Source organism: Numida meleagris, chromosome 4 (genome assembly GCF_002078875.1).
Source record: "Numida meleagris isolate 19003 breed g44 Domestic line chromosome 4, NumMel1.0, whole genome shotgun sequence".
NCBI lineage: Eukaryota > Metazoa > Chordata > Aves > Galliformes > Numididae > Numida > Numida meleagris.
Genome location: NC_034412.1, coordinates 31,905,199 through 31,922,338, shown reverse-complemented (window position 1 = coordinate 31,922,338; position 17,140 = coordinate 31,905,199). Strand labels below are relative to the sequence as shown.

Sequence of the window (17,140 nt, the reverse complement as noted above, 5' to 3'; positions counted from 1 at the left end):
ATTTTTGTCATAGGATTTATATTTATGAGAGGAGAATCTCAAAAAAGACTCCTGAAGTTTTAAACAATTTTTCTGCAATTCCTCCCATATTCTACCAGTAGGAATTCAGAAAACGGCATTTCATTATTACTATTTTTTAAACTGACTAGAGATGGTATATTCACAAAAAACATAAGCACTCTCAAAACTGAATGAGTAAGTATAGCACCAGGCTGAGACTGCTAGATATGCAAGAGTTCTATGTGTTCCAGTCACACAGAAGAAAAGTGGCATGTAGAGACTTTTACAGCTATTGGAAGGAAAAAGAACTGAAATATGTATATATTAAGATAACCCAAAAGTTCAATGTTATTTCAGATAGAAGTTACTCAAGCTCCCTTAATTTCTCCTATTTATTTTTTTTGTTATAGATGCAAAGAACACTACAGTCCTCCTAGATAAAAGATGCTATATAAACCAACTAACTGGTGTTTTTTCTTAATCAGTGTTTTGAGTAGCACAGTGAGTTCTGTCTGAGACCACAGTGGCATAAACGGATTCAAACAAATTGTATTTACATATAACAGCTAACACCTGTGCTTTAAAATTAGAAGAAGGATGTTTATTTATTTTTCTTCCATTCTTTTATTCTTTAAAAAAAAAGTAATTTATATGTTTTATTGGGCTGAAGACAAGTTATCTTTGCATATTTATATATTCCTAATTTCCTGAACTATCCATTTCCTTTCTATTACTGCAGTAATACCTTGCAAGTGTTCTTCCCTTTGAGCGATAGCTGCAAGAGGAATATATTCAGATGAAGAATGCGAACCAGTCAGGAACGTAAGATAAAAATTCTGTTCAGAAGTTATGCAATAATCATTGAACAGTAAATCATCCTAAATGGTTTATTCAAAACCATACAGTACTGACAATAATGAGTAAAAACATCATAGTCTTGCTCTCCCTTGATTGTAGTCTAATTGTTTAATTATTATTACCTACGTAACTTTTTAATTATGATTTCATTTCTTTATTTAGTAAGCTTTATTTACCTAATATAGACATACCTGAACTGGCAAAATTTAGGTATATGTGAATAAATCTCTTAGCAATGCAGATACAAATATAGATAAGCATGAATGGGAATGCTCTAGTTGATTTTGTAGAAATTATGTTTCTTAGTGTTGCATGTTCGCTCTTCATCTCAGCCTCCATTTTTGCTGAGCAATTCTGCGTGTGCAATATCATTCTCATTTGTGCAGAAATGAGAGCTGTAGCCTGCTATGCAAATAAATTCCTGACTGTAAGTTGAGTTCCACTGTCTGTTACAAGACAAGCAGGATACTGAACTTTGCAGACCAGAATTAAAGTTGAAAGATACAATTTTAACATCTGTTTTACTGCATGAAACTGTACTAATCACAAATGAACAGCTCTTCCATGGTATTTGAATGCAACTTTTTAATTCAGCATTAGAATATTTTCTTTCCTCTGATCCCAAGAGTTATATCTAAGATGTAACTTACTGGTACTAATTAATTTGCTTTAACTTATGTGCATATTTACTTCAAGTATGTGTGGAAATCTTAAATTGAGTTTAAAAAGACTTAATGACAGGAATAGCTACCTTACAAGCTTACCTGATTTGTATTAAAAATCAAGTTTACTGATTTTAAACACATAAATGTAGATGGGGATCTTATTTTTTAGAAATTAATCAAGTGTTCCATTGAAACTAATTATTTACATTGGTGTAAATGCAATGCTATAATGTCTATCACATCTGTGGTAAAACCACATAAATGATTTTCAGAAGTAAGATGCAACTAAACAAGAAACAAAGAAAATACTTATTTTACGATACAATTCTTATTCCATGATACTTACATCACTTATTTTGGAAACTTTTCCAAAACAGTAAAGACTTCTTGTTTAATACATCTTTTCATATATTTATGTTAAATAATAGTGGAAAATTGTGTTACATGTCCTGCCACACAGGGATAGCCTTTGTAATCCCAAATACGTCAAAATAGTTGTTTGTATATATATATATATATATATATATACACGTATATACGTATATATATACACGTATGTGTATATATATGTGTACATGTATATACGTGTATATATATATACACACACACACACATACAGACACACACATATCCTTTGGTGTACTTATTTTATTCTATTGAAATATAATCAAAGACATGAACATTTTTCTCCTCTAGGTCATTTGTTCTAATCTAATTCAGAGAGTATTTACGCTGCTCTGTGGTAGATTACTCAAAATAATCTGATGGTCCAGTTCTTAAACATTCAGCTCTGCAAAGACTTCTGAGAGCTTTTCAATTTTATTTGTAAAGCTGACTTGGATATATAGAATTGAGAAGATGCCAAACATTTTGTAGAACCAGAATCTTGGACTACATCTATGCTTTCACATAAATGTAAATACTTGTGCTCAGACCCAAGCCCAATCTCCCTGATCATGTACAGATCTCCACTGTGCCTCTACTGCAGAATGAGGCAATCATTATCCCAGCTAAGAACCAGAAGCACAGAGTGAGGACAAGCTTACATTTACATTTTTCAGGTGGTTCAAACAAAACTGATGAAAGTCATTTGACTCTATAAACCTACACTTATGTGCATCTTTCAAAGGCAGTGAAAATGTTTAGTATCCATGCCTCACAATACAAAACAGTTAGCCAAAGAAGGGGATTTTTCTTGTTCCACTTCACCTTGGTTAGGCTACCAGCTATCTGGGAAAAGGATCAGGTTTTATATTCTTTCTCTCTTTTCCTATCAAACCTAATGTGATGTTGGTAATAATTGTCATGATAATGACAAAGTTTCCTCAGTGAAGGCACAGATGCTTGTGTGTACACAGAAAATACTGTAGAGTTAATTAGGAGGCTACTTAGGAACACAATTGTTATTCCACAATATCTCCTTAGACACTGTTATCTTGTGCAGTAAATACTGCCTGTATGCAGTTTACTTAATTTGCTTCCACAGAAGATTAAGCTATGCCGAAGTAATTTTTAGAGCAAAATAATCATTTCTATACAGAAAATTAAGGTATTATGGCAGAATCTGACTGTTTCTACACAACAGAAAGAAGAAAAAAATTCAGAAAAAAATGTCAGTGCATTTAGGAAAAATGTAAAGCATTATTAAAGTAATGCATACCTTAGAAAGACCCACAGTGATGGAAGAAAATAATTAAACAAAACAGAAAAAGAATTTAAAAACTACCTCTTATCATCAGTTGTAGACCAGCCCTCTACTGGGATAGATAAGATGGTGCTACTCACACTGTTACCACTTCAGCACTTTGCCCAAAATAGTAGGAATAGATGTGACTGATAAGGTATTCACCGTGAAGATGGTCTCTGCTAGAAAGCTTACAGTACCTGGTACATCAGAGTTTGAATCTTGGATTAGGGTTTTTGGTGACTACAGTAAAAATATTATAAATAATTACTAGAATAACAACTATTGAGTGAAAAATTATGCAGAAATTGTTATTGTTAATTTAAAATATATATATAAATTGTTCAAAAGCTGCATTTTGTTTTCCTTACCAGTGCTACTTCACTTATTTAATCTTTCCTAGTCAACTCCAGAATCTCTTATATGTTTTATGAACATTCAAGTCATCATGAAAATTTCTTAACTGTTTGCAGAAAATCACTGTCGAAATCACACGGATGAAGAAGAAGAAAATGAGTTTAACTTATGCAGCGAGAAGAACATTGCAAACTAGCAGTATTCTGGAATCACTCAGAAAATAATTTTGAATAATCCTACAATTCATCAATCTTAATTGTATTCATAATAAACACATGCAAGAACATTAAAAATATATACACCAAAATATATTAAGTGCAGAGAGTCTTACTTTCAGTGTAATCTTCTCAGAATGCTACTTAGAATATGTATGATTCTGTGGAAACTGGTATGTTAAGTCCAATGACTTACATCAGTAAGGTGAAAATTTGTTAATGGGACTTAAAGAAACACTTTCAAGTATGAGGATCTCTATCAATTTCTACATTAATTTACTTTATAATACAGCTACTGCTGTTTTCTTTATCCATGCAATGTTCTAAGCCTTGAAAAATCAAACAAGCAAACCTCTTGCTTGCCTCTTCCCTATTGTGAAGCCCTTTGTTTCCAACCAACCCCCATAACCACAAGTTCGAGACTATTTCTGTTAAATGAATATAATCTTATCAAATACATATTACTTTATCACTTCATGAGCTGGTTGCACTTCAGTTGTATTGCTGCCTTGATGGTCTTGTTATTGCAGATGGCAAATGGAAGTGCCACCTTAACTCCTGTTTTCTTTCATCCTCCTGTTTTATTCACATCCCTACCATTGTTTGTCTAAATTAATTAGTAGTGCTAATCTTTTGATATGGCTTTGCACAGAAGTATTTTCCACTATTTTTGCTCTTATGCTATGTATTTTTATGGAATGAATAACCTGGCTAGAGTAACATAGCTCTATGTTTTGTGTAATGGTTTTATACTATGTTAGTATATTTTCAATTCCATTCCTTTTTACAACTTGACATTTCATTTCTTACTTGCTGGCTCTGCACACTGGGAGATGCTTTTCAGGGAATTGTTTCATGGTCTTTTTCTCAAGAAGAGTTCAAATTTCTCATGATAACTTACATAGCCTTCCTCGTTTGTCTTTTCTAAACCTCCACATTAAATGTGCTCATTGGAAGGCAGGGCAGGAATCACTATGAAGACACATACTTGAGCAGACACTCTCGTGGCACAGTGAAAGCTCCATGTAGAGCTATCAGTTTACATACAAACCTTTTCTGCTAATGACACAGCTTGAACTAAGTTCGCTCAGCTGTTCCACTGCACTGCTATTGCTGTGCAGCTCTCAATGCCAGAAGCAGACTGGGTTTTCTGGATTGTGCTTCAGCACACAACGTGGACATACATAGTCTTACTAGAAACTTGATTGTCCTAAATTGATTTATGTCATCTGCAAATATTGTCTTCTATAGTATTTTTTTTTTTTTTTACATTTCCTCTTCTAGAAAGGCAATATTTTAAACATCATGGATTTTCACATAGCCACTGGGAGAACTCTGCTTCTCCTAAATGTTCCATTTATCCATAAGACTTTTTCTGTCTCTTTAATGCACAGAATCTGGTAATGCTCCCCCCCGACAACACTTGCTTACTTTAGTAGTTTCTACTACACAGAACCATGGCTAAAGACTTTTTTTTGACAGTTCAAATATGTTGTATTGATTAATTTTCACCCACTCTGTCAAAATTCTAATAAATTGGCAATCTTTCTGTGCTATTTTCTTGGACAAATGCCAGCTACCTTGTTTGTAAAATCCTGTGGTCACAATTTTATGTCTATGCTAAAGTTTCTCACTGGTCTCAAATTTACAAAATTTTCTAGTACTTTTTTACAAATGATAAACAGAACTTCTGACTTTCTATGGTCACTAGCTTTTGTTAAAAACTGAAAATAAAAAACAGCTAATCCCCTCTCTTCTTCCTATTTATTTTAGTCAATTTTTCCAACAGCATCCTCTTTCATGAAGCAGTCTTGGACGTTTATTTGAAAAGGTTACCTGAGATGGGTAGCTTCCTAAAAAAATGACTTTCTTTCTCTCTCCCTCCCTCCATCCCACCTTCCTCCTACAAAGACAAATTCAAAGAAACAGCTTAGCCCCTCTGTAATGTTCTTCTTACTAACTGCAGCTTGGGATATCCTTCAGTTCTCTCTTACACTTCTTGTACTTGACTTCTTAAAAATTGCCTCTGTTTATTTGCATTCCTTTGGCTATTTGCTCTAAAGAGTCATTCATCTTTCCTATTTTCCATTCTGAAGCTTACCTGCTAGAATAGCTGCCCTTTTCTGATCATTTCACTTGAGACTTTTTTTTTTTTCAGTTTAAATAGCTTTTGTATCCTGTAATATGCTTTTTCTTCTTTGTTACTGTTTCCTTTTTCATACAGTCATTTTCTTACATGCTGCAACTTTTTACACAGCAATTTTGCTGAATACCAGGGTTCTGTTTCATACATTTTAATGATTTCTTTTTTAAAAAAATTGTTCCACTGACAAACTGTTTTCGATACGATCTTCTTTGGTAAGAGGTTGAATTCAAATTTTATTACAGTTGCAATTACTCAGTGGCTCAACTATAATTCCTTCCAGAATCAACTTCCCCTTACACATTCCTCTTGCCTTATTCACTGAACTTAATGTTATAAATGAATTATTTACTCACTGATGCAAGTGTTGGGGTCACTTTATTTTCTTTGCTCCTGTTATTCAGCATAGAATTTTAATCAAAAATTTTACTAAAGAAAATATTCAGTAGGAGAAAATAAAACAAAGAAGCATTACATGATTTTCGGATAGTTTCTGGTTTGAGGGCCAAAGAAAAAAAGCAAAATTAAATCTGGATTCTCAGATGTGTATTATTTAAAACCATTTATTTATATCATTTACTTCCAACATTTTACCTCCAATGTTTTATGTCCTTCTATCAGAAAAAGGTAAAATGTGAACCAATGTCTATGTATAAATATGCTCAACTAAACTACTTATGTTAGCTGAACAAAATTTGAAATTCCTAAACTATGACTTAAATATATATATACATCATTATCCCATGATGACACTGGATATAATAATCACTATAATACACATATTGTATCAGAACTGTTGTTGCTGTAAAATCTGAGTGTTTAAACCTGCAGCGATAGATACGTAAGTAGTACTGCTAAATTACAGTTCAGTTCTAAGGAATATTTCTTAGTTGTTAAGTGATAGAAGACCATCTAGGGAAAGACAGACATGAGTCATTACATCATAGCAAAGTGAAATTTCACATTGGTCTTTAGAGTATCACCAGATGATTGACACTTGAATGACTGAAATACCCGCACGGAGCTAATTAAGAAGGAATAACTGAGTTGCTGGAGAAGGATCCGTAGCAAAGATCCTTCGTATTCTAAAACTGTCTGTGCAGCACCTTACAGAAAAACTAAATGCTTTAGAAAAAAATAAATAAATGAGTATCATTCCGTGAGATTTTTTTTTCTCCAGATCAACTGTCCTAGAAGACCTTTATTGCTTTTTTAGCATTGGAGTGTTAATGTCTTTGGCTTTTTTGATGAGAAAAACATCATAAACTCTTGAAGGCAAGGAGATTACAGTCTTTAATGAAAATATAGAAGGCTACTGAATATAATGAAAAGACTTGCTAGACCAATGTATTGCTCAAGAGTTCTACACCTAGCTCAGACTCCAAAATGAATTACGAATGCCTTTCCAAGATCTATCACACTGTTTCACACCAGCAAATCACAGTCAGAAGTTGACTAAAGAGGTAAGATTTTGAAACAAGACAAGGCATAGAAGAACACTGACCAACATCAATATTATGTCAGTTGAAAGATGGTCAGATGGGAGGCAAAAGGTTTTTTCTTCTTCCTTCCAAATCCTTAACATTAATTACATAAATCATAGACTCATAGAATGGCATAGGTTGGAAGGGACCTTAAAGACTACCTAGTTCTGACACCTCTGCTATGGGCTGGGTGCCAACCATTAGGTCAGAGTCCTATCCAGCCTGGCCTTGAACACCTCCAGGGAGGGGAAATCCACAACATTCTTTGGGCAATCTGTTCCAGTGCCTCACCACTCTCTGAGTAAAGAATTTCCACCTAACATCTAACCTAAATTTCCCCTCTTTTAGTTTAAAGCCATTCCCCCTTAACTTATCAATATCAGACTGTGTAGAAAGCTGATCCCCCTTCTGCTTATAAGCACCCTTCAAGTAATGGAACAGTTACTTTAAAATAATTCTGAGGACATTGCTCAAAAATAAAGAGAAGTTCCTGGGACAGTTGAAAAAAGAGACAAACAAACAAAAAAAACCCTTCACTTGACTTCATTTTCTTCTTTGAAAATGTCACCCTGGCGATGTCTATACGTAAAATATCTAATCATGAAAACTTTGAAAGTAATTCAGGATCAGAAAACAAATTTGAGCAACTCCCCCACTGATTAGTTGATGCTTTTGATGTTGACAATCATGTCATACTAACAAGAATCAAGGTTTTGTCTTTTTAAAAAACATTGAACAACACCTTCTTCAGTGATGCCTGAATCCAAGGGAAGCCACTTTCCCCTATTACTTCTAAAATTTGTTTGTATTATTCCTATAATGAATAGGAGAAAGAGCTAACTTTTATTCCCGCAAAGGGAACACTTTCATATAGCCTTTTGAACAGTACTTACTCAAATATGGTGGTTTGTAAGGCGCTCGTGTATTAGACAGCAGTCCATCCAACTCCTTCCTCTCCAGAGTGTTGTGAAGAGACTTCTCTTTTCCGAAGGTGGAGAAGGACCTTTCTGTCCCCGGCTGGGCTTCTGGTGTTTCAAACACTTCAGTGTCTGGAACGGAGTCCATGCCAGGTACATGCAGATTGCTGCGGTAATCTGCAGCTTGGCGTCCGTCAGATGGAACAAAGGAAGGCATCCAGCACCGATCTGAGTGGCCCAGTGCTTTACATTCCTCTGTGCAATTGGAGAAGAGATCCATGCCTGAAAGCATGAGAGAAAATGAAACTACAGATATAAGCTTCAGCATCATGAACTGACAGCTGACAGATAAAAAAAGATTATGCTGAGAGAAAAAGAGATCTCATATGATCTTCTACTACCTTCATCTAAAAAAAAAAAATAATAATATTAAAAAAATCTGAATGTCCAGTCTTCAAAATTCAACACCATTTAATAAGCATAAGTAAATGCCAGAACGTCACACACACAGAGGTGTCACAAGAAGAAAGGTACTGATGGAGCTATCTCACAAAATAACTTGTTGATCTTTCTGTTTAGAACTCATTTCGTTAAAGAGCAGTTCTACTTGCAGACAATGTCTGAGCTTTACCAGTCAAATACTTGTTTAAGAACAAGTGCTTAAGAGCAATTGAAGGAATTGTTTATACACAAACATTTATACTACCTCTGACCAAAGAAATTATATGACCTGATCGAGAATCACAGATTTCAATTATGAAAATGAAGTATTAGTCTTATAAATTAATTATCTGTAAATGTATGCATACAGATAGAGCCTATTCTTATTGAAAGCAGATAGTACAGAGTTGGAATCTAGCCTGTAAGTGATCGAGATGACTTACTAAATCAATCATTACGTCCCTCTTTCAGAGAGAGTTTTCACTGCTACAGCAACAGTTCTTACTATCTTGTCATCCAAGTAAAGGGATGGAATCCTATGGTAAATTAGCAGTGCCTTAACTAGCAGTACGAAGGTAGTTGTAGTTCAGTGTAATGTAGTCGTGGATAATATTGACAAAATTGTTAATGCTTCCCCTATATCAGCAAACACCTATCCCTGCCAACATAAAACTGTTTGCTTACAAACGCTTTAATGCCATTAAAATTTCATATGACAAGAAAATGCTTCCATTGACTACCTTAAGATGAGCAGTCCAAAAGAATATTTCCTGACAGTGATTCACTGAATTGTCGGATCATAGCTGTTTTGAGAGGAATGGTGTAGGAAATCATAGGCATAAAGCAAAATAAACATTAAGGTCTCCAAGTCATTGTTCAACATCACACAGAAAAGCAAAACAGTGAAGAAATGCCTTTTTCTTGAACTGCGAAAGGTGTGTCTTAGAATGGGTATATGTCAAGACCGAACTAGATCTGTTACAAGTATTGCATTTACAAGCATTTCACTAGAATTTTTTAAAAAAATGCAACTTGCAGGAGAAATAGAAAAAAAAAAATAGAAAAGCTTTAATAAGATTTGTGCATTGTAGCTCGTTCACCAACCTACACCACAAAGAACTTGATTAGTTTGATCTCCCATGTGAGGATTAGAGTATTAAGAATGCTACCACTGTTTTAAACTGTTGATTTGTTTTCTATTAATAATATTTGTGTTATCTCTTACTAAAGGAAACAAACTCTTCAGCAAGCAAGACTCCTTTTGAGCTATCAGCAAGCGCTTGAGAAATAAAATCTGTCTTTTAGACAGACTAAAGAAAAAAGAAAGAAGGGGAAAAAAGGCTTTTTACCACGGATGAATCTCACTACATCGACTTATTAATTTTAAATTAAGTAATATACAATGTCAGGTCCTGTTTTGATTAGAGCCTTGCATTGATAATTGGCATGCAGAAGTCTGAAAATAAATTACCGATCAGTGAACTGCTGAAGAATGCAAACTTGAGCTGCAGATATGATTAAACAGTCAGATCAAGATCATTATGCAAGGTGTACAAACTGTATAGTTCTACATTCCGTAACGGTAGTAGCTATCAAAGACTGAAAAGAAAGGTTTAGATACACGCTTCCTAGGAAGAAATGTATATATAACCACATCTCTAAAAGCATATGCGTGTGTGCACGTGTATCTTATGTACAGAAGTATTTGAAAAAAAAAATCTCCCATATGCAAGAAAAGACGTACTTTAGAAAACAAACTTTTTTGCTGGTCAGAACATTTTAGCAACGACAGTAAAATGAGTCTTCTGTTTTTTTCAGACTACCTAGCAGTTACACATCCACTAGAAATAGCCCCGCTTCTAAGAGGGAATTGATCACAGTTACATTTTGCTAACAGTGTATCAATGACCATACCCATTCAACCCTTCTGAAAGAGCAGGGGAAATACAGAAAAAGGAATGGATGTATGTTAAATTAAATGCTTATGTCAGTGGGGAGGGAGATATTACGATAACATTGCCTTCAAGATATATAGATATTCAAGGATGGATCCTCTTTTTTTTTTTTTTCCTCTTTATGAGTTTTTACGTCTCCTGGAAAATTACCCTCCATTTTACTATTTTGTTTTCACATCAGTTGCTAAACAGCAAAAAGTTTTAACCCAAATGTCACTTTTTAGTTCGCTTTTGAATACTGCTTGTCTATGACAGTGCACAGCATAGTATTACATAACAGCTTATAAAAGAGATGTTATGGCCTCCACAAATCAGGATTTTGAATAAACGAAGAAATGAATGTAGGGGATATAAAATGTAAGCTCAAAATTTCCCTCTGCTCAAAGAAGATGAGAACTTTTAGAAGAAAATATACGCATAAGCCCCCCTGAATTTCAATATCCACTAATATGCACCTAGAAAGTAAATATGTGATAACAAATGTTCAGAGACGACTGGGCTGAATATTGCTCCTCCTTGAATCAGTCACAACATTCCCTAAGAGGTGAACGGGTGCAGAACTAAGCAGTTGGTTTTAATATTTTCAAAGAAAATAAATTCAAAATATTAGTCTGATTCTGAAATCTCTAGGCACCTATCTTTATTTACACTGACTGTGGTATAGAATATTCTTCCTCCACCTTTTTCCTGTGGGTCACAGTATAGAATTTTTTTTATTTTTATTTTTAAACACATTTTTAAAAGGGTGGATGATGAGAGGGGAGGAAAGGCTGTTTGTTAGATTTGAAGAAGGCAGATTATATAATGGTAAGTTAAGTAAGACATCCAGCACAGAACATACACCAAGAATCATAGCTTTGATTTATAACAAAGAGAAATGTTCAGCATTGTAACACTTCCATCTCATCTCTCTCATAAACCTGCTTACATATACATTGTATGAATGGAACTATCCATCATAATTTTAAATCCACATTAAATAAAAATGCTTTATATTTTTCATTTAGTTACATTAGATGTTGCATGCAGATAAACTGAGATTTTAAAGGTGACTCTGCATTACGAATGTTAAATGTCCTTTGTAGATAAAAATAGATAACATAGAGTACTGAAGAGCTGAAAATTGATAAGCTTTGAGCTATTCCGAATACAGCATACATACATACAAAAGCTTGTGGCAAAGGTGAACATTTATCTAGATAGGTAGCGGGCGATACGAGCTTTTGCATAAAATAACTTTGCCGATTTTGAAGCAAAACAAGTCTTTGCCCTTCCTCCAAAGGAAACTAAAAAGAAAGAAAGGACTTAAATACTAAGTTTTATATCTGCATCTGAATTTCCTGAGCTCAGGTGCTTTGAATCCGATACTTGGCAGCATTGCTTTTCTAAAGCATATTCCCAATTTGCTTCCTTTCAATATTTCTAAAGGAGAAAAGCAAAATTTCTGTGTGCATGAATTCTAATTGATTTGAAAGACGCTTTAAGATCAAAGAGAAGAGTAAGCCTACAACCATTTCTAAATAATTTATTTTTTCTTAATTTAAATAAAGGAGAAAAGCCATATATCAAGCCTTTAGAGTAATGAGTGAACACATTCATATATACATTACTGAGTAAATGATACAATAATAAGAAAAAAAAAGAAGAAAGATAAATTAAACGTAGACAATATATTTTTGTGGTTTTGTTTTTGAGAGGCTTTTCCCAAAGTGTGTCCTTTTTTTTTTTCCTCATTAATTTGTCTTTTCTGCAGCACTAAATGGCATCTATTGCTTCTTCAGTGGTAGCTTTTTAAAGGTTATTTGGGAGGTAGGTGTGATATAGGGAACCAGGACTTCTTTTTGCAGCTCCGTTAGCAGATCAGCTACCTATTCAGTTGTATTATCCTTGAGCAAGTTACTAATTTCTCTGTGAGTCATGTTTTCATGTCTGTAAATAAGGATAATGATTTTAACCTTATTTGTGGAAGACTCTCTCTACTGAAGAAATTGACTTTATAAAACACAGTTATTATCATTCTTACTTGTTAAGTAATTGATGTCCTGCCTTGGGTAAAAATGACTTCATCTGCATGAGAACATGAAAAAAAGACTTAAAGATCTTCGATATTCAGCTCTTCCAAATCACAGCTTCAAAGCCCTGTCCGGACCATTGAGATGTGAGCATTATTGAGCATGAAGCCCAAAGAAAGAAGAATCAAAAAAGAAACAAAAAACCCCACCTCAGTTCAAGTCAAAGCACTTTTCTAAGCCATCTTAATGTTTAATGTTTAACTCTCACTTTATCCAAGACAGACTGTTAGCCCAAGCCATCTTCAAAACAGGATTTACCTGTCACTCTGAACAGACTTAGAAGGAATGCTGGTTTTCCCTGTCCCTTTACCACCAGTCATTTAGACCTCTCAGGTTCTTGTTTCCATGAAAACTGAAATACCACAGTTATTCTACATCCTAGCAGTAATGCCTACTAACCCTCTTGAGGTTTACTAAATCTGTACAGAAAAGGTGCGAGGTGAAGTTTCACTCTATGCCTTTGCATTAGACCCCTATCGATTCCCTCCATAAAGTTCAATAATGGAAATCTGATTTCAGATCTCAGTCACCAATGCATACTGTCCAGTGCAGTACAGCCTACTGTGAAAATTGTGAAAAAAAAAAAGAAAAAAAAGAAAAAGCTGATGCATTTCATAATATGTAACATGCATTATATGTATTTAGCTTCTCATCTTGAATATTCCTTCCTGAAGCATACCTCAGAGATCATGCCTATTCAGTGAAAATAAGGAAATAAAGGTAATATCTTAAAGAATTCTGCATATCTGATATGAGAAAGCTGAGTAGCTAGTGACGAACCAAACGAAATAAATTGATGGCAAAAGTCCAGATCTTATAGGACAGGTGTCTAATCACACAATTTAAACATACACACACACACAGAGTACTAATTGGCACCCAAGTCAGCAGTTTCACATGGGAGGCCAAGAATTTAATCAACCATGGGAAATAAACTAACCTCAAGCTTAGAAATGACTCCTACAGAACATGATTGAAATACTGTGTGTTAATAATAGGTAGTAGTGCTGCATTAGTTGCATTTGTTCCACAACAAAATAACTGCTTTTGTCTCAACAATTTTCAGATAGAGAAGAAGAGCACAAGTAATTAGAACACTCATTTGGGGTTAGAGAAACCCTTGCTCCAGTAGCCAAAACTTATTGCACGACCTTAGGAAAGCCGTTTTTATTTTTTTTTTTCCCCAAAAAGCTCAGATCCTTACCCTACCTAAATGAAATGATTATTCAATCCATAAAAATTAGGCTCTTGAATAGTTTTGATTATCCCACTACATGGCATTCTCTGCTAAATACAGATGACAGTCCTTTCCTACTTCGTAGATATGAAGGTAGGTAAGAATGTAGATAATAATAATACGTTCAAGTGCTACCTTGATGGGAACAGCATGAATCCCTTAAAGTCATTCAGAACATTTAAAACCATGATTAAATCACTATCCAGAAAACATATTCTGCCAAAAGGTGACCTAGAATCTTATTTCAAAACATAATAGGGCATTTTATGACATATAGAACAGCTTCGTGCAGAATTTTTGTCAATAATTTTGCAAGAGTCATCTATGACACTGTGATAGATTTTCATCTTGCATGTTTACCTTCCCAACTAATAATTCATCATGACTTTGACAGTCAGCTTGCATAGCAACGGACTACTATGGACTAGCTACGTGTATGCCATAGGACCGTTCACTGGCAACAGTAACAGAAGTAGTGCACAGAAGATGAAAAGCCTCTTTTGCGAGCAAAACGTTGCTGAATAAAAATTGGTAGGAAGTAAGTTATATTTTTTTATGAGACTTGTCAACTAAACATTTTCAGATAAAAATGCAATGCATTTGAAAATAAATATTCTGTACTGTATTAGGAAATGTCTTTTAAAAAGTTACACCGTGTTTTCCTTTAATAATTTAGATAGAATTGATTATAAAGCAACAGAATGACTGAAAAACTGAGAAGGGATTCCCTCAGACACTTTCTCTAGACATTCAAGATCAAACAAGATTTATGCTTTTATTTTGTCTAATAAAATTAATCACTAAAAGCTAATAGCAAGAGTGAAGTCTTCATATCAAAATATCTTGTCATCACCTATGTCAAAGGGCACATTCTTTGAATCATGACAGCAAAATTCAGCCCAAAACTTACAGAATAACTATATCACACATTGGTAGAAAATATGAGTAGTTTCTTCAGATAGTCGTATTTAAATATTTACTTGGAACCAGCATTTTAAAAATTGCTCATGCTAATTACTCCAAAAGCACAGTGGCAGTATATTAAATTGGAAACTATATTTGAGGTTTCAGTTAAAACTATTAATTGTAAGCAGCCCGAGACTGTCAGCTTTCATTACTTCGTATGTATTCACTACTTAAGTTATAGCTCATAAGTCACATCATAATCTTAAATGATTTGAAATTATTTTTGAAATACAGTTTTTCTCCCTATTTAGTAAAATACGAATAACAAAAATAAGGAATTTACCACCCATTTAGGGAATAAATGTCAAGTCTGACAATAGTTGCAGTGTTCATATCTGAGACAGACTACTTGTAAAATTGGAAGTAAGAAAAGAGCAGAGGCACAACAATAACAACACTGGATGCAACTAAAAGAAAATAGCTTTCAGTTGATGTGCAACTGTATGATTATATTCCCACCATCAGTCAAATCCAGTCCCTTCTGCAGATGTTTATACTTTTCTCTCCTGTTTGGTTATTATGGTTCATTATGTTGAGGGACTGAACTGATTGAAATTTTCATTGAGATGACTGCTGCAGTAAAATGCATAAAAGAAAAAAACAAATGGAATGCAGGGAGGGCAGGAGGAGAGGGAGTTTTTTTATCATGCAGTAGCTGGTTGCTGCATCAGAAACAGTGCAAAAGAATGGGTGGGGAGGCTAAATACATGGCATTTTAAGACAACAATAAATCATACGCCATATATAGGCCAAAAATGAAAGAGGCTCTGTGTTCAGATGTAAACTTCTGGCAAGACATGGTTTGTTGTCAGGTTCCCAGACACAAAATAGGCACTCTGTTCATTTAGCATGAAGCCCTGCAAGAAGCAGGGAGCTCCGGAGACTCTTGGCTCTTCTCAGTCTCATTAGGTCTGCATATTAATGACTTGCAGCAATATAAAGGGGCCCTGTAGCAGCCTCCTCTTCCCCCTGGTTCCTGGGTTTCCCATCATTAAGGGAACAGTGACTACAGCAGAAGGAAAATAGAGGATACTAACAGCATGCAGGAGATGCTGCACTGCTATGACAGCATTGAGTTCCTTGCCCTGAGATCTTTTAAGACAGGGGTCAGGAAAAAAAAAAACACCACCACCAAGAACAACAACAAAAAAATAAATCAAAACAGGAAAACTGGAGAAACTCAGGCAGTATTTTGAATGACGCACTGGTAGCAAATCCAGATACATGACAGAGCATAGAAGAAACAGGGGGAAAGAATCACTGTATTGAATCAAGGCATACCAGACCTTTGGAAGCTGCAGTAGGGAGGAAAGCTTTTGCATTTGTGGCTAAAATGCAGTGTAGGGGCAAGAATGAATTCCAGTGCGTAGACTCTAAACAAAAACTGTCCCTTTCAAAGGAAAGCTGACAGTATGAGAGCAAAGACAGCAAGCTACACACATAGGAATAACGCTGCAATATACATGGTTTCTAGGTGATTCAAATTATGGCTGTATCATAACGTTTTAAGGCATTTATTTCCTTTGTATGGATTGAAAGAAATGTACTTAAGAATATGTTAGCCTTATTAGCATGGAGATCACTTGTATTATATGGTGCATTAATTTGAATTAAAAAACACTCCTCTAAAATTGCTAAGGTATTACACATTCAGAACACCCAATGTGTCTCCACACACTGAGCAAAAATCCTCAGAGTCTGGCTGTCATTCAGTCAGATGGTTCATTCTTTCCCTTGGGAACTCCCCTTGCACTTCACGCTGCCATGCCAGCTGAAGTGCCTACTAAACAGAGTTGCCTAGTGCTTTGAAATCCTGCAATCCTGCAAGTCTACTGTTAGGAAAAAAAAAAAAAAAAAAAAGGTACAAGAACTTCATTTTCACATGCAGGAAGTTCTGCTATGGCCAACGACATAGCAATAACACACCCCAAGCCCCCAAAATCGAAAGAATTAAGTTCTGCCCCTTGAATGCACAGTGTTCAAAATTGTCTCCTTGTCCAGGTCACCATAATGGCAAGCTGACTTCAACCCAGCCTTCCATGCAATATGCTTATGTGATTTTATGCCACTCATGTTTTACATTCGTGCAGGTAACTCTTCATTCTAGTCTCCCTACTTACAAATCGACTCTTTCCACTTTCTTATC

General features: G+C 34.8%; 1 protein-coding gene across 12 annotated transcripts in view; it reads right to left on the bottom strand.

Moving 5' to 3' along the window:
* The window catches only part of PCDH10 (protocadherin 10), a 36,126-nt gene that overhangs the window by 13,769 nt on the left and 5,217 nt on the right, over positions 1-17,140 (bottom strand). For all 12 annotated transcript variants that reach the window (XM_021394821.1, XM_021394818.1, XM_021394822.1 and 9 more), the window contains exon 4: positions 8,300-8,605. In XM_021394821.1, coding sequence (XP_021250496.1) covers positions 8,300-8,605 — 306 coding nt within the window. The remainder of the gene's footprint in view (positions 1-8,299; positions 8,606-17,140) is intronic.